The 25005-nt window shown below is 38.8% G+C and overlaps 1 protein-coding gene across 1 annotated transcript in view; it reads right to left on the reverse strand.

Annotated features, from left to right (window-relative positions):
- Positions 1-2829: 2829 nt before the first annotated feature.
- The window catches only part of CRB1 (crumbs cell polarity complex component 1), a gene marked incomplete at its 3' end in the record, with an annotated part of 75164 nt that continues 52988 nt past the window's right edge, over positions 2830-25005 (reverse strand). Inside the window, exons 6-12 of the mRNA XM_079535840.1 lie at positions 20343-21296; positions 16616-17166; positions 16033-16198; positions 12861-13764; positions 11244-11372; positions 8161-8287; positions 2830-3120 (exon numbers count right to left, since the gene is read on the reverse strand). Of these exons, the coding sequence (XP_079391966.1) occupies positions 2830-3120; positions 8161-8287; positions 11244-11372; positions 12861-13764; positions 16033-16198; positions 16616-17166; positions 20343-21296 (3122 nt within the window). The remainder of the gene's footprint in view (positions 3121-8160; positions 8288-11243; positions 11373-12860; positions 13765-16032; positions 16199-16615; positions 17167-20342; positions 21297-25005) is intronic.

Below are 25005 nucleotides of genomic sequence, written 5' to 3' on the forward strand. Positions count from 1 at the left end.
TTTGAAGTCTACAATGTTGTTACTTAAGGCGAGGAATTAATCGTGTTCAGAAATAAGCAAAAGATATTTAAAACTATCATAGAGTTACTGAAACTAAAGACTTTCTCATACTTCACCTTGCTCAGAGGAGTTATTGGTTTTGTCTTGAGCACTGCAATAGCCAGGAGTTTGTACAAATGGGGTACTCAGGAATTCATTCCTGAATGCCAACATGTGACTTGTTAAGCACTGAAGCATCTGCCCTCGGAAATGATTTTTATGTGCTTTATTCAAGCAGTGTGGTTAACTTTCCACGTTAACATATATTAACATTAATAGAATCTGTTGTAATTTAGTATATTCTCACATGAAATGGACCTCAAGTTCATTCTCCTTTGGAATTCAATGGTATGGACTTTGTTACGCTTTAACTAAAGAAACTAAGTTAGGTCTAGTAACACTGAGCAGCCAAGACAAGGCAATACAGTAACTTTTTAAATTTTTGAAGGTTCATTGTACTGTACCCAAGAAAGGCAGAACACATTGCCAAACAGATAATTGGTTATCCTGCTCATATAGTGCTTGAGATCCTCTTAACGCTACCGTTCTCTTTTTCTTTTCTACCAACAACCAAAGCAGTTTGGAGTGGTGCAAAAGCTGCTCTAGTTAAATAATTGCAAAGGTTTCTAAAGGGCACCGTTGCTGATTCCCCCTGTCCTTTCCACTGTGTTACAGCAGTACCACAGCAGTTTTTATTCTTCTTGAAAAGAGAATAAATAATGTTTGAATAAATTTGAGGACTATTGTTTTTACAGTTTGGTACACAGAATCTAAAATATTTAAGTAACAAGCTTTTCCTCCCATGTAGATGACTCTGTTTGAAAACATATAAGTGTTTCTGATCATTTGAACACAAAATATTTTTCAGATATTCAAGAATAGGATTTTTTTTATTGCTTTTTAGTGGACAAATATTCAAGAACTCTAATAAAGTGTGCAAAATATTTTCAGACACTGTTAGGAATGGAGTTTCATAACAAGAACTGAAAAGCACTCTGCACAAGAACATACTTCACATGCAGAACTCACCAAGAGATGCATAGGCAGATGAGCCTGCCACCCTTGCTTTATCTGGAAACGTCATAACTCCATGGACCTTTCTGTAGTAATTGTAAGCATGTGAATCATTTCTGAGCACTATTCTGCCAGATGTATTTGTTATGCTGAGCTAGTATGTAGATAGGAGTAATGTGCTACAGGACTGCTGCTGTCTAAATAATGTAGTGGTTGCAGCCAAGGGCCGTGGTTCCTATTTAAGTACTGAATAAAAGTGAGGAGGTTTTTGTTAAAGTTCTTAATGGTGGTGGACAAGCTTCCCCTGAAGCCACCTTCCAATCTGGCAATAAATCCCATTTATAGCTTTGTACTTATCTCTCAATTCTGTTCATTTTAGTGAAGAGGACAAACACTGAATCCCAAGAGGTTGATGCCAACTCCATATATATTATCTTTTCCATTATGAACTCCTCAACTTCCGTCCAGTTTATTTTTCTTTTTAAAAGCAGTCAAGGACAAGCCCAGGCTTTATTTTTCAATTTGAAGGTGAGGCTGGAATTTGTTTTACTGTAGAAACTTCTAGTGAGTTCACTAATTTGGATTTAAGGAATTAAAATATATTTATTTCATTGTCTGTTTTCAGTCTGCTTTTGGCCAGACTGTTCAGTGACATCGAGCATTATTGTTTGAAAGTCACTGGAAGACAGAATTATTTGTTTCTGCTCTTACAAATGTATGTATATTTTATATATATATACATACATAAATATACATATACATATATACACACACACACATATATACACGCACACACATATTTCTGAGTTAATTGTTCTAAAGAGCTGAAACAACTTTTAGTATATATTCTAGTATCACTGGAAGCCAGAAAAAAAAAAAAAAAAGAGAGAGAGAGAAAAATAAAATTAAAAAAAAAAAAACATTAATTTTCATGAACCATATGATAAAAAGCATGTAAAATTTAGTATCTGAACAGTGCAGGCATGGAGTGCTTGAATGTGTTTGGAAGTGAGCAATGACTGAAGTAAATGCCCATGTGATGTGACTGAGAGTCTACAAGGAAAGCATCAGAAGGTGAGAAAAGGAAAACAATGCTTCTGCAACATAAAGGATGGTGTACAGACAAAACATGTTAGTCTGAACGTTAAATGTGTTATGTGAATACCCTATTTGAGCCGATTCCTATACTGTGGACTGTTAGGCTGTCATATGTCATCTGGGCTCCCTTTGCTGCTTATATTTACCACATACATTAAATATTCAGCTGCTTTGCACTGATGCGTGCAGTAATGTTGGCCTCATGAGGAGTGTTCTTGTCTTTCCCAGCTAAGACACATCAGATAACCTTATCGTCTTTGCAACCTAATGTTTCTATACCTTATGTTATGGCACATATTAAATGTGTTTCTTGCAATACTCTTTTAGAAGTTTTAGTTCAATCCTATGTTTTGAAAGCAGACTAATAGAAAGTAGCAGAGGATATTAAGGAGCTCTGGAAAAAAAAGAAAAAAAAACAGCTACAAAAATGGCAATGTGACATTTGCAATGACTTTCAGAGCAGAACCGCTCGTTTTACAAATCTAAAGATGTTTGTTCTGACTCTGCATCTGACCTGGCACAGGAATGAATGTCCCCATATCATCATCAGCAGCAAGTCTGCCTTTGTGGCTGACCTACACAATCGTGAGACTGCAGTGAGTTTACCTGTGCTGTGCTGCATTCCTCTCTGAGGAGCTGACAGTGCAGGGCTGCTCTGTAAGGCATCGCAGCAACAACTCACCAGCAGCCCACCTCCTCCTGCTGCCTGCCTGTCTGGGCTCCAGCAGCATCAGGAAAGCGGGCAGGTGCACCGGGGAAGACAAAACCCCAGTAAGTGCCTGCATGCCCTGTGGCTAAAGCCTTGCCCTCACTGTGCTGCCTGCCTCTGTGACTCACTTGCTGTGCATGAGGAGCAATAGGTGAGTGCAGCTCCTCAGCCTGGACAGCAGCACTTTCCAGATCCAGTTGACTTTCCTGGCTTTGCTTTGTTTTGCCACATCCCGGGCCTAGCTGATGAGCAATACTGGCCTAGTGTTGAGCATTTGAACTTAGGCTAAGAACAAAAATGATAATGCTGCCTCAAAATAATCGCACGTGAGTATGACTTGAAAACAAAACAAAATCTATCCTGTATTTCTGGCATGATGTGACTCTTTGGACCTTCTCCAAGCCTGATGAGAATACTGACTGAGAACTGATGCAGTGTGAGAACTAGCCAGTATGGCTCTATTTGTGATGGTATTCCTCTGTAGCTCTTCAAATACTTTCCATCTCTGTGGCTATTGGCAAGGAAGAAGTACGTAAGGCAAACAGGTAAAACTACAGTGAGACTGAGAAAAACTAGTCTCGGTATTACATTCCTGATGTCCATGTCTTTTATTCGAATGATCATTATCCATTAATGGCTTCACAAGGATGAATAAGTAAATAGTTAGAGAATGCATTATTCATGAATCACTAGGCTTTAATTATTGTAATTAAGTATCATTTGCTACGTTCACATTACTAAGCCTTGTAGTTAATGAATACATTAGCTAATTGCTGCAGTGCCAATTCAATCAAAATTCTGTGTGCCTGTGCTATGGAAGCCTGAGAGAGCTTTACTGAATTCAGATTCAATATTGAACATACTTTACATGCTTATCAGTGTATTTTTAATGACACTAAATGTGAATTGTAACCTGCAGTGCATGACGCTTGTCCTTGTGCCCTGGAGGATCAAATGATACCAGCTGGAAGCAACAGCAGCACACATCAGAGAACACAGCATCAGCAGAACTTGTATTCTGGGATGTGAAATCTAGCACTGCTTTCAAGATTCATGTATATTCACAAGTACAATAGGAGAGGGTATGCTTTGTGAGGAAGTGCTGTCCCAAAGGTGCAGCTGATGATAATGCTCAAAAAACAATTTTAAAGTACATCCTGAGCTGTTTGCCAGTCAGCATAGGGATTGCATTTGCCTCAGCATAGGGATGCCTTTTGCTATGCACAGCACAGGCAGAATGGGCTTTGGGGCCTAATGGGACCTCATAGTACTCCTGAAACACAAAGTGAAAGGATCACAAACTTTCCATTTATTTAATTTTACTCTCTGAAGATGTATTGCAGGTAATAGTTGTCTAAGTGTTACAGAATGATGTCCTGCTGGAGTTTTTTTGTGGCTATTTTTTTAGGTTATAGTAACCAGTGGTTCTTGAGGTAGTATTTTGAAGAACTTTTCATTGCAAACATTTATAGGGAAAATCACTACATCAAACTGCAAAAATTAGTTCAAGAGCTAAAAGATGATTTAGAGAACTAGAGTGTCCATCCAGCTGGACCTCAGGGTGTCAGGCCAGGGAAAATATTTGCAATGAGGAAAAAAAAAAAAAAAAAAAAAAAAAAGGAAACCTGATTTAATTCACTGTGAGTTTGAAGCATATTTTTTGATATTTTTTGTTTCACTAACTTATTACAGTCACATAGCATATAGCACTGAGCAAACTGTGTATTGAATCTAGTTTCTTAAAAATTAAATTATCTGGGACTAAAAGAATTCAATAAGCATTCAGCATCAAGGATTCTTTCACAAACACTTGGGTTCTTTTTGGCTAAGACAGAATGCTGCTGGCAGAACTTGAATTGCAGTAGCAGAGGAGCATCACTCAGAACCTGTTTTTTTAAGGGTCAGAAGTAAGAACTATTGTCAGTACAGCAATTCTAAGTTTTCCATTCTCTATGCACACTTCCCCAGTGCAATACTGCTCCTTTGTTTCCCTCACTCATTAAAGAATAGCCTTTTGCTCCTCCCACAGCTGATGCAGATACTTTTGCTTCCCCTTTTAGTACCTCAACCACTGCTATCTTTCCCCTCTTTTCAGAATCTTTCTTTTTTCTTCAAGCTCTATCACTGTTACTTCTCATTGCCCATATTTATGAATGACAGTTATTGAGATGAAAAAACATTTGAACCTTAGCGTCAAAATAGAGGGATCCATTACTGCTAGTGTCAATGTTCATAATCACAAGCCATACCTCCCAATACAGTGAACTTGCTTGTTTGCTTCCATTCATCTATGAAGATCTTGCTGCTATATCTCAATTTTAAACATTAAAATCTTTAAGCTCTTAGATCCTAAAAAATCTTTGCAATTGGATGTACTTACAAAAAACTAGTGCTTAGCAAAGCTTTTTTTCATTTTTGCTTCTAAAGCTGTTTCCTTTAAAATGGCTTATCTTTCTGTGAAAGTATATATTCAAAAAAATAATTTTAATTAATCTGGAATTTGTTTCCTTTTTCTGTTTAATGTTATAAACTAGAAATATGAAGTCCGTTCTCAACTAGAGATCTGTGCACAGGTCAGAACCAGCTTATAGGCTATGATGTAACTCAAAGGGAAGAAATGACCTGTCAGAATGTTAGCAGAGGCCTTCCAACACCCAGCAGTTTTGTAAGTATTGACAGTACAAAAGGAGAAAGCAGGTAATAAGAGTCACTTTGAGCCCTGCAGACCCTTTAAGCGCTCCTTCTCTGAGTTGCTGGTTTGGGTCTTGTCAGTTGGGTTGTGCTATGCAGCTGCCCTTGGACACATAACAGAGCTGCAGCTGGGGAGGCACTGGCAGCTGAACAGCTGCCCCGGGCACTGCCAGCACTACTGCAGAGCAATGGGGAAATGCAGCCTCTGCTGGTGTGTGTAAGGTGGTAATATCAGAAGAAACGACACACTTGAAGCAAATGGACAGAGCTGTCAGCAGGAAATGAGAAGCAGACATAGAGACAAAGGCAGAAGGTTTATTTTGTGCAATGACAGGAAAGTTCTGTACACGTACATGATGTAGTCGAACATATGGAAATATAGAGGGGAGAGGAGCACAGCTGAAGTCAGGAGATGTTTCATGATGACAAGGCATTAGAGGAAGGAAAGAATTAAATTGCAAGGACAGACAATATTTGTGTAGCATGTACTCAAAGACTGAACTGCTGCTCTGCAGGTAACAAACTCTAAATGTACGTGAAAGCTCACACGTTCCTTTAAATCCATTTAAAACTGTGCAGTCATCACATTTCTGGTATTGAATAGAAAAAGTTTTGGAATCTCCATACAGATATATTTGTTGGTTTGCATGCTGCAATGATAGCTATTGCTTGTCAGGCATACAGTTAATACATGTACTTTTTCTAGCTTTCTTCAACATTAATTACTTGCTTATAAAGAGGGAAGGACCTTTCATATGAACAGCGCTTTTTTTTGTAAAGGGCAATAAACACAAAAACTACCCAAAATCACTTTTTAAGATAAATATAACAAAGATATTATCCTAATAAATGTAGCTGTTACCATAATTACTAAATTGTGCTTAAGTTTTCATACTAAGGCAAATGCTCAATACAGGAATGTGTGGCATTTCACAGGGATGAATCATTGTATTTGCTGCAAATGCACAAAAGAATGTGAGGGTTTTCTGAAAATAGGAACCTTATTTAATAATACCAGTGTTGCTGCAATTATGCTTGGAATGAAGTTCAAAAAAAAAAAATCAATCTGGGGACACTTCTGAAAGATGAGAAATAAAAGAGAGACTTGATTCTCAGGCAATGACTTCTGCTGCATTTTACTGTAGCAAAATGAGAACTTTAACATATCACTTATTACTCTCTGGAGTCACAAAACCTCTTCAAATAACTCTAATCTTTCCTATAACTTTTGCTACATGCCACTATCATTTGAGATCTCTATTTTAGATGGCTAAAAGGAGTATGGAATATATACAAATATAATACGATCATCAGTGCCCAGAGAAATATTTGCACAGTTCACAAATGCTTTTTGCATTGAAGCATTGTTCAGAAAAAATCACTTTCACTGTGGTTTTATATTTAGCAGTGTCCTTCATTTGTGTTGACTCTCCCAAAGGCATCCACAAATTCAGATATTTTATATTTCCTACATTTTTTCTTTCCTTTTTTTTTTTTTTTCTAAATCTCCCAGTGTTCATAATTTTCATTATTTAAAGAATCCATGTACAGCCACTCAACTGAAGTACCTTGGTTACTTCACATGAAGGAACAAAAGGTTGCACTTTAGTCTGTTGAGTCTACCTACTGATAGAGAGACTTTCTGAAATTTGAAGAAATCTTTGGAAAATACAGCAAATTTGTAATTTCAAAATCTAATATACTTCCTGGGCCTTACTTGACAGAGGAATTCTAATGAAAAATGAGATAGCCACAGTTTATCTCAGAGTGATGCACTGGAGGTGTAGAGGTTAATGGAGCAGAGGTACAGGATTGCCACTAAACCAAGTGGATGTACAAGGGGCCCCATTGCTAATCCATAATGTTATTTATCCAAAAGCACCATACTTGGTATCGCAGGTGGGAGACCAAATGGCCAAAAACTAGCAATGAAAGTATTATGTGATGCAGAGATAGTGACACCAGTAAGATTTAATGGTAAAATTAACCTCTCTGAGGGCAACAAACCTTTGCCAGCCATTGCATAGTGCTTGAATGCTACCACAGGTGTATCTTAAAGTTCCCCTTGTTATGTCTTACTTTCTGATCTCCTCCACTGTTTGTGCTGACAGTGTGCATGCAGTGAAATGGTCTATTGGTGTGGGGTTGAGACACTTTTTAGGATTTGCTAGCGCTTGTTCTAATATGAAGAAGTAAAACAGATCCAAAGTAGTTCATCAAACAGGCAAGAACTCAGACCTGAGCACTGCATCACAAAGTTCCCATCATTCACTTTCTTATATCTTATAAAGTAACATGATATTACTGAAGGGTTTGCTTCCACGTTACAACCAGAGTTGAAGAACATTTGTATAAAACTGAATGTTTCACATAAGTTCAAAAAACATATAAAATGATTTTTCAAACTCAGATGCTTGCATTGCTTTGCTAAGCTCTTTGGTCAAGGCATCTTCTGTTTTGCTAAACCAAGAGTCAAAGGGTTGCTAATAGTCTTCCTGGTCACCCCACTCGACTGCTGGATCATCATCCATTCTCAAAATAAGATAGGAGAGAAGCTGAAAGAGATTCTGCCACAACAGTAAAGAGACAAAGAAGGAGAGGTCGCTTACATCGATCTCACAGCGGTCCCCAGCATAGTTCACGTCGCAGAGGCAGTGGAATTTGTTGAGCAGGTTTTGGCAGAGGCCTCCATTCAGGCATGGATCAGAGCTGCACTCATCAATATCCTTTTCACACCTACAGAGAAGAGTGCAAAAAAGTGAGATCCTGAAATCAGGTACAAAATGCATAAAACTGGCACATTTTTAACTCAGAAACTTTTAATGAGGAGGCTGCTCCATTTGAAATCTGTAGTATATTTCCACATGTGTTTGTGGTCTTCAGAGAATCTTATTAATGACTTGATTATCCTCTCTTAAATCTTGAACTTCCTGTGTTACTTTCAAACATAGATAGTTAAGCCAGAAATTTCATTTCTGTGGAGCATTTCCTGGTTAATGGCGCTTAGCAAAGTGAAATGAAAGCTGGTGTGTGGTTTTAGAGCTGGATACAGCACAAGTCCTGCTGAGCACTTGCAGGTCCATTTTCATTGTTACTGCAAGCTGAGGGCACAATTTCCTTCTTGATAATTTAGATCTAAGTGAAACAAAAGCACATTATTTCACAACTGAATGCCCCTGGGAATGTTCACCCATTTCTTATCTCAATTTGAAGTGTCAGTAGATGTCCAGCACTATCTCCTATAAGGACTCTCTGAGAGGGTGTGGGCACTGAGAATGTTAAGAAAGGCAGTTGCAGAATATGGTTTTTAAAAGCTTAAATTTTTATCATTATAAGCTTTTCAGTAATTCTGATGAGAAAGGAAATTTAAGTTCCAATAATTTCTTAAGGCAACCAACCATTAATAAAAAGCATTTGCAACTGTTTAAAAACTGGTAACAATTTGGTGATTCTCTGTCCTGATGAAGCTTCCCCTGAATTCCCTGCCTTCATTTTTTCAAGTACTGATAATGGTCAATACTACGTTTTTCCACATAAAGAATCACATTTACTATCGAAGTAGGATGTGTGAAATTCACAGAAAATTTCCAGGAATTGTTTTGTTTAATTATATCCATTAGCACTCAAGATGTTGTTAAGTGTTACATTAGAGATGTGCTGCTCTTTGCATTAAACACTTAGCTGGTTTTCTTTATTAATCCATGAAAAAGTTCCATGGATTAATAAACTACATTTTTACATACATCAGAAAGCTGAAAATTAAGTATTAATTAAATCCATAAAAATTATATAGCTATGAACTTCCCCATGCAAAACTGAAAAACAAAGTACAGGAAAACTTTTAAACCTCACTCTCTTTGGTGATTTTGAAAACTGTCTGATTTCAGTGAAATAGAAGACACAGCTACATTTTCTTTTATTTAATCTTTTCAAGTTTTCCTTTCCCCTTATTATTTGCTATTTTTTTCCTTGTAATCCCAAGTCAATTGAATGACATAGAAATACACCCCCTTTTTTTTTTTTTTTTTTTAAATTGTACATCATTAGTTTTCTTAGGGATTAAATACTGTCTTGAAGCCAAAATGCCTGCTTTAATATTCTAATCAATAAATAGATTGAAGGGTTTTGTTTTGAATTTTCAAGTTAACTGATACATTTGAAATTATTCTGAAAAAATGTTAACTGATTGAGGTGAATTTTTTTTTTCTTATGTATTAAGTTCTGCAAACAGAAATATTCCTGGTTTACAATGTGTCAGCCTGGAGGAAAAGAGGACAAATAGTCAATTTTAGACATTTGAGAAGAATGCCTTGCTTTGATTGTCAGTTATAGTGCAGTACGATTGGTGCAAGGCTGCTACTCAGTATAAGGATCACGGGAACTATAAAATAGACATTATTGCCAGCCAGTGGAGTTGATGTAAGCAAGGCTCATTCCCAGAGCTGCTTTTAGCAAGTTGCCTGGCAGGGGAAGGAAGAAGGAAAAAGCATTTTGACTTGTCTTGAAGTCCTGAAAAAAGTACACACTGAAGAACTGCCTGAGAACATGCTTTCATTATTTTATTATTTTATTTCTTTAGCTTCTTTTTTTTTTTTTTTTTTTTTTTTTTTGTAGTGTGGCATGCAGGCCTTCTGGCTGAGTTAAAGAGTACAGCGCAGATGTGTCAGCCAACTACACTGTGCAATGAGTGGGTGGAAATTTTCATTTCATCTGTCCTTTTTGGTTTACTGTGCAGGTTCCACAAAGTCAGTGAATTATGCAGACTTTGAAAGAATGAAAACTATTTGTTGAAACACTGCTTTGTGTTTGCAAAGCCAGCACAGCTTGGTCCTGCTGAATGTTTGGATATTGCACTCTGATGTAATGCTGATTGCACTGCAAGCGAAAGTCATTAGTTTTCTGTTTATGTTCTGTGTACCTTTTCTTACTATTTAGAAATTTACCATTACTTCAGGCCATATTATGACTGGGATGATGTCCTCTTACGTTTTTACAACACCTTATGCACTGAGACCTTCAGACCTCCCTGCTGCAGAGATGTTTGTAGAGAATCAACAAGTGGTAAGAAATCATGCAGAAAACTGCTACAAGATACAAATTGGGATGGCCCCTTCTATTTCATACTATAATATGTAAGAAGTATTTCTCAACTTTTATTTTAAATAATAATTCTTTTTTCATATTTTGGCATTCGGTAAAGAAAATAACACTTCCACATATTTCACATCATTTTATCCCTGTAGGAGAATAGATTGTTTATTTACAATGGATACATGTGAAAATAGGACAGCTTGGCTTATTTATGTGTCAGCATGTATTCTGGCTAATTTTTATACATATATGAATAGGATATATGTGTTTATGTGTGCCTACAGATATACAGAAAAATAACATTCCAGCGTGCCTACATACAACTTTGGCATTGAATCCAAAGAGCAGGAGTTATACAACACTCACTAAGAAATAAAGGCTTGTACTGGCATTAGTGGTGCTGTACTGGACTGACCCCTCCTGAGCTAATTTGTAATTTTTGCCTAAGTAAGACTGTTATACTTTCAGGCCCTTGGGCAAAGAACTACTACACTTGACAACCAGCTTTTTCTGTATTTCTGCAGGAGAGTAATTTCCCTATGGATGGCAAACCCTTGGAATGACTTTTGTAAGAACTGTTCCATAAAGTGAAGCATCTCACCGTTCTCCAACAAATCCTGGCAGGCACATGCAGGCCAGCTTGCCTCCAAGATCAGTACAGTTGCCATAATTGTAACAGGTGAGATTTCTGTCTTCATTCCCACAAACTGTATAGGGTAATCTTCGATACCTGGATAAATAGAAAGGCAATGACAGCTGTTATTTGCTCTCTCCTTGTTCACTTCTGAATGCCATGTTCTCACTTTTCCTGAGTCTAGTCCATTGCGTTAGCAGAAAATGTTTAGATCTACCTTGCAAATTTGTTGTTTGAATGCAGAACTTACCACTGCTAGTATCTGAACAGTGACAGCTGTGCTCCTGTTGGCAAATGCCATCCAGTGCAAACAGGGGAGGCATCATATTTTACCTATGGATGACCACACAGTTCTGGAGATACACACACAACTTGTTGCCACCCTGGTTCTCTCCCTTGTAAGAAAACCCCATGCCTGTGTGCACTCACAGGCAGCTGCCTGGGCCTGGCCATGCCTGCATGGTGAGGGATGGGCTGTGGAGGGTGGGTGCCAACACTATGCAAAGGCAGAGCTGGTGTCTAGGACTGCACAGTGTGTTTGGGTCCACTTACTTAACTACCTGAATTTGAAGTTGCTTTCTCAAGGATGCACTAAGTTCTCCCACCAACCCCAGGGTCACAACAGCTTGGGTGTCATGTTGCAGCATGTGGCTGCAAAGAGTAGAAGGATGTTTGAAAAACTAACACTTTTTCTTGAATCTAATCTCTTAAAAAAAAAAAGTCCTTACATTCAGACCAACATGACTGTATGATGAAAATAACTAACTGCTGGTAGTAGGTCAGAATGTAAAAAGGTATAATTGTTTAGGGACTTTCACTTAAAAATTAAATTACAGGAAAGAGATTCTTAGCTGTGGTAGCTGTAGAAATTAGCTGTTTAATATCTTTGCCCTCTCAGAAGGGAGAAACATACAGTGTGAAGAGAAGGGCAAGTGAAGGGAGGTCTTGCTCCCCTCACAGTGGATTGTCTGGGAGGAACTGTAAGCAGTACACTGAGATCAGCAGATGTGATGCATAGAGTGGGTGGTGTGGTGCCACAGCCAGCAGAACTGCTGGGCTGAGAGAAGCCTAGAAGGAAAAGACACGCCTAGCAAATATGCTATGGGTGGGGAAAAAAAGTTTTTTACAAACTCTTCTCTACTTGTTTCTCTTACCCACCCACTAAGACTTTCACTAGTTTGCTGTTACTCTGATAAAACATAGTTTCAGAGATTCAAAACGTTTTCAAAATCCTTGCAATGCATCTACCTCAGCTGTCCAGCTGACTTGTAATGCTGCCAGTGAGGAGTTGTATGTTTCAGGCTGGCAGCAGAGCTCTGTCTTGCTCCCCACCTCTCTGAAACCTGTCTGGTGCCTTTTCACTCTCTTTGTCCATATCGAACTGATCTCTATGGCTTTCTGTACTGCAGACTTTTTACATCAATTGTACAGCCACAGTTAGTGTATAACTAGATGCGTATCTTATAATGTACAGGTCTGTAATGTGCAGTTTATTAGATGTGCATTTAAATGGAAGCATCAGTGGTGTAACAATCTCAGGTGAGACCTGAAAAAATTCGTGTGGACCTACCTAGTCTGTATTACCTGCAAAGCTTTCCAGTAAAGTTACCAGCACACAGACATGAATATCCATTAATCCCATCTATGCAGGTGGCCCCATTTGCACACTGGTGGCCACGGCAGTAGTCTATGTCCTCTTCACAGTTCAACCCTGTGTAGCCGGGTTCACAGACACACTCATAAGAGCTGATCCCATCCGTGCAGTTTCCATGAATGCAGGGGTTGGAGAAGCACTCGTTGATGTTGGTCTCGCAATGGGTGCCTGCCCACCCCGGGGGACACATGCAGCGATAGGAGGTGTACAAGTCTTCACACGTCCCCCCGTGCATACAGGGCTCTGAGCTGCAGGCATCCTCCTGCAAGCAGCCCGTAAGAACAGGGTTTGCAGATATTTTGAGAAATTGTTCTTCTTGAGGTTTTTTAGTCAGGACATCAGCATTTTCAAAGTAGGAGAGATAAATTCCACTAATCTCTATGCTGCTCATGCATCCTCGCAGGCCATCCAAATTGTCAAAAGCCTTGTCAGCCACATGGATATCTGCCTCTTCTCGTAGAAAGTTGAGACTTCCTGTAGCAGCTGTACTGGTTGCAGTGTCCTTGTTGTCAAGATTCATGTGCCACCTCGAGAACTGAGATAGGGGCTCCAGCATGGAGACCATCACTTGGTGCCACTTCCCATCACTCACAGTCAGTGAGCTAGTGAGAGTCAACATGTAAAAGTTGTTGCCACTTTGCAGTTGGAAGACCAATTTGGAGTTGTGAATGCTGATGATAACAAATTCAGGCTCCTTCTCCGCATACAGCAGTATCACATTTGTGTCCCTAGTTCGAAAGCCAAACACGATATTGGTGAGGCTTCTGCTGATTTTCCCGTTGCTTCTGTAAAATATGGCGCTGCTTCGGCCGCTAAACACTGCATTAGTGAGACCTGTGCAAAGATAATAATTGAGAAACCAGGCCAGCTTTAAACCAGTCCACCTGGACAGTATCTCTTCAGAGAGATGAAGATTCCATGATCCCCATCACTTAAATCCTTTTGTTTCTACTAAAAAGCAATTCAATTCCATCAGTATCCCAGTTATCCTTGCTTGCCTTTTATGGCTGCAAAGATTACAGAGCAGTGCTACCTGAAATCCTAATCCTACAGCTTCCAGCTCATTTCCCTTTAATGAGGGAAGGGGGACAGTGACCCTTACCCAATGACTCTGGCTTTATTTACTGTAATGTAAATCAGAAATAGGTCTACTAAAACCAGTGAGCTGATCTAAGTATGGAAGCGTAGATAAGAGCTGAACCTTGCTTCTTCTTGTGAGGGTAGCCCAGAATAAGCACTTAGCAAAGAAATAATAGTTAAAGACCAGGTTACCAGCCAGTGGTGCTGCACTGGTTTGCCTTAGGTGCTCAGTTGCTTTATACAGGCTTACATATGTAGCCAAATTTGACTTAATGTAACTGTACCAGTGTTCTCTAGATAGTATTTGGGAGGAAGTTTTTACCATCATTTGTGCCACTGAGTATAAGTTTTTGTTGTTATTAAACTCTCCCATCAGCTTCTTGTAGAAGCATTCTCTCTGTTTCTTCTTGTGTGATTTGTGTGTGTGTGTGTTTGTGTGTGTTTTATGATTAGGTTTTGGTTTGTTGCTTTGATTTTTTTTTTTTGTATAGTTGGAGTTCACGTTTTCCTAAAATGCAAAAGTGAATTTTGAGAGAACATATTTGATGCCAGCATTAAATATGTGTATTTGAGAAGGCATAATTATTTTAATTACAGCTGTAAATATTTACAAGTGCTGCAGTGCTGATTCTAACAATCTCAGTGAAAACAGCACCATATTGATCTGCATGCAAATTGCCCACGATAGTAATCTTCTGGTGACGAACCTTCTCATTCCTAAGAATCAACCATTCTAGCAGACTCTGTGTATATTTCTCTTCCTTCATAGCATCGTTAGGACTTTGGTAGCAAAAAGAGAAAATATGGCTTCAAAATCCCTACTTGCTTGTTATATTCTCCTCCAGTTAAGGGTGGTAAGGAGAAAGAAAGAGAAGGAAAGATGTGCAGGCTGGCTAATGTTCAGTCAGTTAATGGCTATCAGTTTTCAAACAAACAGACCACTTGGCATGCCGCTTCTTGCCAAGATACTAATTTAATAACTGTACAGCTGGTGTTAAGGTGACTTTCTACAAAGGTATTAAACATTGAAGAATATCAAGTGATGCAATTTATGTAATGTAGCTTTTATCTTCAGGAGGATGGAGAACATCCTAAGTTGATCCAACACTGCATGTTGTCTTATCTCTTTGCAGTGCAGGGATGTGGGGTACCCTTACAGTCAGGCAAGGTAGCAATCTGTTCTAAACTTTGGCATGCTCTCGTGGATAAGTCAAAAGCAAAGGTTATGTAAACATCAGTGCCTGCATCGTTGGGTCTAGTTGAAAATTTCTGATGCTGATATGCCAGGATATTCTCAGTAATAGAACTTACAATTGTTATTATTATTTTTATTTCTGTTATTATATGGGGCTGCTCCGAAAGTAATGCCTCTTATTTTATTCCTTTTGCTAGTGATGTCAGAGGCAGATATTGGTAATATCACTGTAGAGGTTGAAACTTCCTGCCCACATCCCATTACATTTTTTTTTTTTTTTCTGTGCAACAGACAGCAGCAGAGAGGAAGTCAGACAAAATGGCATCTGATATGGAAGTGTTTAGGAAGCAAAGGTGTGTCCCTGAATTCTTCCATGCAGGGAAAAAATGGTACCTATTGACACTCACTGATGAACATTTATGGAGACCAAACAGTTGATGAGAGTGCAATGAAGTGGTGGTGCATTTCAGCAGTGGTGGCAGTGACAGTGGGTCACCTCAACTGGTGCAGATTTTCACGAGTGCATCATGCAGGCTCTTGTTCATCACTGGTGAAAATTCACAGCTACTGATGGTGACTGTGTTGCAGAATGGTGCTTTGTAGGCAAGAATTTGCTCTGTTAAATACTGTTACTATCCTCTGTTACTATCCTCTTTGTAGCTGTTGTCATTTCCATGAAAACAAAATAGGAGGCATTACATTCGGAGCAACCCACATAATATAGAAATACCATTGAATTTTTAAATAAGTGAATATTTAGTTTTAAGAAATACTGATCAATTGTTTCTAATTTCCAAAAATGACAGGAATAACTGAAATTTACCTACATTCAAATCCTTGGTGCACCAGCTTGCATTGTGCTTCATGAGGGCAGGGCCCAAGCTCACACCACTTAACTTCCTCACAAGCCTTTCCTGCGGTGTTAGGAGGGCATGTGCAAGTGAAGTCATCCCAGATTGAATAGCATACACCACCGTTGTGGCAAGGACTGGACTATGGGGAAAGAGAAGAGATAACCAAAGCGTGAATCAATCTTGATGGACTCACAACTCTAGGAATGTAGACTTTTTGTCGAGAAGGAAAATTATGCTTATATCCAATGGAAAGCAATTAGTACTAAGACTGCACAGAACATTTTAATAATTTGTGAACAACAGTATTGCAACCTTAAAATATTTTCATTTTCTTCTATGCCAGTACATTTTGCTGATACTATCCATCATATTTATCATAACTTTGCTATATCAAAACATATCAAAATCTGCTCTTTCTAGCATTTTTACATATTTTGCTAAGATATTATCATTATATATTGTACAAAAAATTACGTTGTTTTTTTGTTTTGTTTCGTTTTGTCTTTTAATTCCCCACGACAAAAACATGAAAATGAAATGAAAATGTCATTCTTACCTTGCAGAGATTGTCACCACTGCAGCCTTGGGTGACGTTGATCAGGGTTCGGTTGATAAAAGAATTCCGTGAATTCGTGAGGGGGAAGAATTCCAGCGGCTGGTTATTCGCTCTTACATCCTGGATGCAGCCTTTGAAATACCCACTATTTCTATCGGTTTCTCTGTTATCTGGTAGGCCTCCGATGTAAAGAAAGTCCTTACTTTGGGTGGTTAGTAGTGGAGTAGAAATAAAGCCTAAGTATTGAGAGGATTGGAATAATTCCAACATATTTGGTTCTATTTTTAATGTTATTAGGTAGAAATTTCCATCATTTATAGGATGTTTCCCTAATAGCTTCATGGAATTTGGAGCTAACATTGTGAGTTTCCCATCTTCCAAGTAGACTCTTACATAGAGACAGGTACTGTTTCTCAAAGCCAGTAACAAGCCAGAAGATTTGCGAGTTCGGACAAACATTGATATATTCAGATTTTCATTCTCAGTAGCATCAACAGAAAAAGCAGCATAGCCTGAGGAGTCCTCAGATCCAAATCGACCTGGAATATACTCTTGGGATTAGCAACAGGAGAAAAGGTGAAAAAGGAAAGGAAGAGGAAAAATAGAATAGTCAGGGCTAAATGACAAAGGAACCAGTATAATGATCAAATAGCTACTTCTGATTATATACTTTACTTATGGCAGTAAGATGTGCTGGTATTTATGGATGAATAAAGACTTGTTCTGGCCATAAATAGCTTCTATTCCAAAACTCCTGTCAGCTTCCATGGCTGTAACATTAGGCCCCAGTACAGGACCAGATGTTATATTATTGTGCACAATTTTCCCCTTTATCAAGCTCCATGCGATACTGTGTTTGCAAACAGTTTAAGAAGGACAAATTTCTACATTTTCCAGGATTGGTCATCAGAAAAATCATTTAGAAAAGAAGCTAGTTCCTTTGATTCTCTGATGACAAGGGAAGTTTACATAATTTTTGAACTTCATTGATTTTTTTATGTTATATTGTCAGAAGCTGCTTAGCACAACCCTCTTGTATAAAACTTACAGATAACACACCTATTTTGTCTTGCACAGGTTTTTCAACAGATTCAGTAAGTTCTAATATGAGTTCTGCTCACTCCTGAGTGCTTATAATGCTACTGTGTCATGGGGAAAAATGAGCTAGGATTGAGTGAGCCTTTTTATTTTTTTGGGCTTATCAATTAAAATGATTAAACCGAAACCATCTGTCTCTCTGTCTTACTCTTTATTTTCAGTAATGATTTTCAGACTCGTAAGGATATAAAATATGTAGTCCAAAGCGTATTTTATTCTGATGAATCATCTCGTTAAAGCACAACAAAGTGTTTCTATTTTTATACTTCACGTTTCATGATCTTGTCCTCGGTATTATAGACTTCCTGCCTAAACACTTTCAAGAGCGATTTTTTAATATATCAAATTCATAGAAAGAATAAACCAAGCTTTTTTTTTTTAAATGTTCACATAGCTGAACAGTCAGTTCCCTTTTGCACTGTAAAACTCCTCGAGTGAGACCTCATAGGTCAAGTTGCTGCCTGCAGCAGTACTTTTTTTAATTGACTACATTAAAAAAAGTCATGAAAATAGGGTGCTGAATGTGAAGATCCTAGCAGACCTTTAATAATCACACTGCACTACCATGTGGCACAGTAGTATTATTTGGCATTTATTTGGAAGCAATAAATCCCTTCGTTGTTCATAAACAGTTTCATAAATCAAATTTCAAAAATTTTAGTACTAAGAGTAACATTACCTCTGTTTCTAAATCTATGTGTTGAAAAGTCTGGCCTATAGAAATAATTGTTGCAATGGGTGTTTTGAGGCATGAAGCTTCTTCAGATATACCCTCTTGATAAGGTCATTCTACAGACTGAACTATATTTTCATGTAGATAAAAATAAAATTTCTGCTGGAATTAGTTACCGTTAGTTCTCAAAAAGGTATTTCATGTTTGCAATCATTTTGTTGCATTTCTATTTATAAATACGTATATATACAGATGATATATATATACATATATATATCATCAGTCTGATCTTCTGCTTGATGAGATGGCTAGCATCACCTTGGTTAGCATTAACCTCTTGGGTCGCAACATCTGGATGCTGATCAAAATGAGTCAACATCTGTTTGTTATTTTGTGTATGTAGAGAAAATATTGCCTCTTGTCAATTAAATACTTGGCAGCAACTTTTCTTCAAAAAGACGCTAGCATTTCTTATGTTATCCTTTGCCACACGTCTCCCCCACTCTGCTTTTTAAGCTACCTGCCACAGTCTTTTAAAAATGGCGTATATCTAGAACCTATGTATCAAAGTGGCATGGTGCCACACATTGCAAAGAATGCTGTGGTCAGCGGAGAGGAAAAAAAAAAAAAAGCTTGCTTTCTAATCATTCTGAACAGTTGTAATGCCAGTGTAAGCCTCTCCTGGCCCTGACTGGTTTTAATTTCACTTCGTATAAGAAGGCCAACATATTTACCAGATGTTGTCCTATACTCCAAAGTTGCTTTCCAAACCTTTGGATAAATTACAGCTAGACTTCAAAGAAGTCTGTTACAATTACCTCTCAGACTTTGTCATTTTGCAATAAGGGAAAAAAAACGCTATTGAAAAGTATTGATACCTATCAAGTATAGCATACAAAATGAAACTGTCTTTAAACATTTTGAAGTGCATTTCAAGCCACAGCTTTCTGCAGCAGTGCCTCCGGCAAGCCCCTGGGCCCAGCCATTCAGCTGCGGTAAGGCAGTGGACTGTCCTGACTGTGCCAGCCCACACCAGTACAGTCTGTCTGTTCTCATCTGACCACAGCACTGTTGGTGCTCCTGAGATGTGCTTTATTCAGCTCCAGAGGGCTACTTGCTGCTGCTCCAGCACGGATGTGGGACAGCAGGGGACTTGCTGGTGTCCTCCCGCTTTGTCTCAGCCCGTGCTTAGAACGATCACTTGTAGCAGGAAATGTGCTACAGGCACTGCCAGCTATTGAATCCCTGCTTCACTGCCAAAGAGGCTGTGTTCTGACATGTGCTTTTCTGCTCGCTAACACATGGGCACATCTCCCTCTGGCCCTCAGCAGTTCTCTGGTAGCACAGCCCTCGTTAGTCACTGCCCGTCGTTAGTCACTGCCCGAAGCTGTGCAGGACCTGGCTGAGAAGGAACGGCCTCCGAGGACCTGGATTCTCCTCAGGCTAATCAGATTAAGTTAATAGGATAATCTTGTTCATTTTGTAAAATTGGAATCTGTATGTATTTTTTTTTAACTTGCAGTGCTTTGCTGGCCTTTCATGGCCTTAAATGAGTTTCTTTATGTCAGCCTAGAGAGGATAAAATTCTGAAAGAATGCTTTGAAAATAAGACTTCGACTCCAAGTGACTCGGTTGCTTTCTAAATTTTACTCGGAGTGCATAACCTCCTGTGAACTGCAGTTTTCCAGAGTTTATGGAGTGCTAAGAGTGCTAAGAAGATTTAAAAACTGGATGAGTAGAATCCCCCAGTTTGGCCTGACTTTTTGTCAAGCTGAAAAGCAGCCTTCTTGGAAAATAACTAGAAAATAATGAGCATGTGCTACTGCTAACCCCTTGTGCCTTCTTACCGGTGGGCAATAAGTTCCAGAGATCCTTAGGGTCATGCTGGCTCACCCCCGAGGCCAGGTTATGTTTTCAACACCCCCTGACAGCGTTGACGGCATCACATGCTCTTACCTGCTCTGCAGCTCGGCCCCGCGTACGGCCGGTAGCAGTCACAGTGGTAACTCAGCCACAGGTTGGAACAGCGGCCCCTGTTCTGGCAGGGGTGGTTTTCACACCAGTCCTTCTTCCTGCATCCTGTCTCGACGTTTAAAGAGGATTCAGGTGATGCATTCTCTGGAGTAATAACATTCAAGTCTATTTCAATATCCTGAAGACAGCCTACAAATGAAGGTGTAGAATGTATATTATTGATGTTAAGCTGAGAGCTGCTGCTAATGTTCCCCACTGGTAAGCTGCCCAAAAATGTGCTCTGAAATGCAAGCCTCACGTGATCATTATCTATCATAGCAGAAGTTTTATTGACACATGATTCTGCACAAGAGCTGTCAAGTAAATTAAGAGTAACAGCTCTTGCCAAGGTTACCTCCACAGAATGCCATTCTCCATCACTGACATTATGTGAAATATGCAAAAGAGCCCGTGGCTGGTTTTTGACTTGCACGGACAAATGTAAGTAGCCATTCAGTAACTCCAGCTTCACAAATGTGTCTTTCTCTCCTCGATAAAATAGAAAGGCTGACGGTTGCACAGTCTGAAACCTCAGGTTTATATTATAGGAAAATTCCTCTTTAGTGGTTGTGGGATTTTTCAACCAAAGGAAACCATTTCCTTGAAAAGAAAACGTAGTTACAGTTTCACAGTGTATTCCAGTAAATCCAGGTGAGCATATGCAGCTGAATCCATGATGGCCATTTTTTAAATGCGGGATACATATTCCATTATTTTGGCATTGTTGATCAGTACAACCATGGAGGATTTCTGTGCAGTTCCAGCCGCCGTAAAAAATCCCTTCTTTGTCTGCAGGTGGGCAATGGCAAGTGTAATTCCCAGGAAAGTTCTCACAGATGCCACCATTTTGGCAAGGGTTCATGTGACATTCATTGATGTCTTCATCACAGTGAATACCTAAAGAACAAAGAATTGGAGATTCTGGATTGAGCAACTAGAGCCCAGAACGGTGTTTTTAAGAACGTGTGCTCTGTTAAATCATCTTTAACTTAAGAATGAAATTCACAGATTGAGCAGGGAGCTGCTGGAGCTTGACCCTGCATTCTGTCAAAGATCTGGCTAAGATGCACCACATCCACAATGAATGTGCAGTTGTCACATTTCAGGAGTAGATGCATACTGTAGTTTTTCACAAATGAACAATAGATCTCATATCTCCTAAAAAAAAAGAAAAGCAGAGGTGACTTCTGGCCCATCAGTTATGATCTCAGACTGAGACAAGAAGGATGTGAGAGAAGCAGTTGGAGGGATCTGAACCCATGTGATCCAGAAAAATATTCCTGGTACTGTGTATCTCCAGTGGAACATTCTTTACCCCTACTATTTTCAAACTGTAAAGTAAGAAAAGAGGAACAAATCATCTCTCCAAATACCCCAGGGATGGCAATTAAAGCATGAGTGATGCTGCCTCCTACTTCCTCTTCTCTCAGATGGTGCTTGGTTTTTGGTATACAGGATAAAAGTAGAGCTCCTCATCTTACCTTCACTGCGATTTGATAGGTTGTGACCCAAGTATGTATACTGGGTCAGGCTGCACAAAGGAAGACAAATCTGTTTGCTCATCAGCTTATTCGTCTGGACTACTGGCCATCTACAAAATGATAACTATAGTAACTTTTCTCGGGAGCACTTGGATTGTTCACCCACTAATAGGGAACATGAGTTGGGTTTAGACCATCGTGAGACAGGTTAGTTTTACTCTACTGATGATGTGTTGTTGTGCTAGTAAGTGTGAAATGAATCGGAGAAAACATCTTTCTTGTCTTGAAAGCATTCAAAATATATCCAACTGCTTTTTTGAAAACTTATGCAAAGTACAACCCTTAATATTTGCACTGTTCTAGATAAGAATATGAAATAGTAGCTTGAAAGATAACTGCAAATTCTCAACAGCATAAAGTAATTTATAAGCACAATGATGTCTGTCCCTGCAGCAGAATTGCCTTCAGCATCTTCTTGCTCGCTCACCATATAAGGTGCCTGCAAGTTACCTCAGTGGGTAAGATGAGACTCACAGAGCCATAGCCAGGTACTAGGCACCACACCTAATTTTACTTACAGATTCACAGAGCTTTTATTTTTATAGCAAAATACAGTCATTTTTTTCATGGAAAATTACAGAGCAGCATTCAGCCACAACGAATAGATTCAGATAGAAGCAGATAAATTTATCTACTAAGGCTAATTCCCTGCCTGTCCACTTTATTCAATCACAGCTGTAACTAGACCCATCTTAGAGAGAGGTAAGTTATGAGAGAGCCAGAAGGGAACTCAGAGTTGGCTGAGATTGTTTTAAAGATTAGGCAAAGTGAAGTGGTCACAGCACATATGTAAAAGGCCCTCTTAGCAGAGATCTTCCTCATTACAGTGTTCTCTTTTATTACAGCACACAGTTTCCACTTGAAGCCTCAGAGTATCAAACACCACCGTGCCCTCCCTGGTCTGACAGCAGGGTTATACCGCAGCAGTCTCTCTGCTTTCCAGCCAGGCTTATATTTATTCCAACATGAGATGTCTGTATACCTTAATGTGTAGTGGCATCTGGCAGAAATATGAATCATCAGGACTGACTTTCCCAAAGTGATGTGCACTTCCCAAACCTGTTCTGACTGGGGGCCAGAACAATGCCTGCTTTGCCCGGTTTATGGCAATTTCTGTGTTAGCGACTTGTCCTGCTTTTACTGCTCTGGTATATGAAAAGTGAAGTCACCGTGAGCTGTTTCCTGTTTCAGTCAATGTTTTAGTACATCTCCTGCTTTGACATCCAGAGCAATGTGTCCACAGGTCTTGTAGACTGCTCGGTCTTACTGTGACAGCTGTAGAAATATGGGTCTCATTGGGTTTTTGTGTCAGAGAGAAAAATTAATTCCTAAAAGCACTAGGATCAGGTTTGTACTTAGGTTTGCTATTGAGCCTCAGAGTGATCAGAGCGAATGTAAGGATTTATAGACCGGGGGCTACTGTTAAACCTTTCATAGACAAAAAAAATATAAACCTACCATTTAAAAAGATCAACCAAGTGAATGGCATGCAGTGGTGCCTGCCCAGCAACTCTACTGCTGCATGTTCCACTCTGCATGCATTTGTTCAGTATTCCAAGCCCCGGCAAGGCAGCACTTCTGCCTGCAGCCCATGCTCTAAGCTGCACGCTATAGGAGGTATTGTCCACAGGCAGCTGAAACATGCATGGACCAAGCCCAATGCAAAGTTCAGTGTCTGTGTCATTCTCTACCTCACCAAACTAGAAGTAAAATTAATGAGAAGTTTTCATGAATGTGCTAAACTTGTTTGGAAATCGTATACCTTTCTGTCTTTAAATTTAGATAACACTTTTATAACACGAATATTGGTGTCTAACAAAGACATAGCAGCAGTTTTTAAAATGGAGACACGCTATTTTTGGTGTGTTATTTTCCCATAGAATGTGAAAACATCAGTTTCTAATTGCAAAGTGATTTTCACAGCATGACTTCATTACGTGCAATTTCATAATTGTTTCAGTGTCAGAATACAAATGCTTATTTTTTAAGTAATTACATTTATAATATGTTGTGAAATAATGATTTTGGAGGTACCTATATACATACTGTTTGTACATACATATAAACACAGATTCAAATGACTGATATTTCATAAAAGGATTAACAGAAACGGAAACATAAATATAGGTCAGCAAAAAGTAAGCAAAACATTTTTTCATATCAGGAATAAATAAATCAGCCATTCTTACAAGCTGGGTGGTTGATACTGCTTGTTATCTGCCAACTGCTATGCAAGCAAAGACCACTGTCACTCAAGATAAAAGCACTCTAGATAAAAGGATTAGCCAATATTTATAGAGCTGTATAAGCAGTTCAAATAGCTCAGGTTGGAGGAGAAGATAGAATGTAAAAAAATGAATTCTGAAAAGCAACTGTGAGGAACTGGTTTTTTCAGAGTTGCATACATTTGCTCAGCTAAACGTATTTGTATTTTTAAAATGAAGTCATTCAGCATTTTCTCTTCTAAATATGTTACATGCCCACCTATATATGAAAATATAGGTGAATATAGGAAAATATATTGAGAATATTTTTTATCCTATTTCTATAGGTAATAAGTATTTCTTCCTCCTACGAAGTTTCATTCAAAACAGAGGTGAAGCAGCCCCTTTGACTGTTCGAAAACAGCACTCATAGCTTTGTCACTTTGTTTCACCTACTACTACTACAGTGTAGCTGTTCTCTACCTATTAATCTCTTAAACTATCTGCCTCAAATTTAGCAGAAAAGCTTTTCTTACGGAAGTAGAATGACAAAAGCAATTTTTCAAGCCTGCTTTCTACTAAACACCTCCAATTTTCATTTCTACTAAACCGATATAGAACTGTTATCCTAATTACACTTTTCATACACGCCTTTAGTTAGAAATTTCTTTCCTGTTCCTTGACACTTAATAAATACCACACAAGTACAAGCAAGCAGTCTGGACAGACAGCTGTGACGTGTTCTATACAGCCTAAGTGCACATATTAGTACACAAAAAGAAAATATTTACCTGTAAACATTGTCATTAAAGTGATGTAAACCTGTATCCTAGTTGCAACCATCTTTTTCTGAAGTAAAAA

Source organism: Tetrao urogallus, assembly GCF_951394365.1.
Source record: "Tetrao urogallus genome assembly, chromosome: 5".
Lineage (NCBI taxonomy): Eukaryota > Metazoa > Chordata > Aves > Galliformes > Phasianidae > Tetrao > Tetrao urogallus.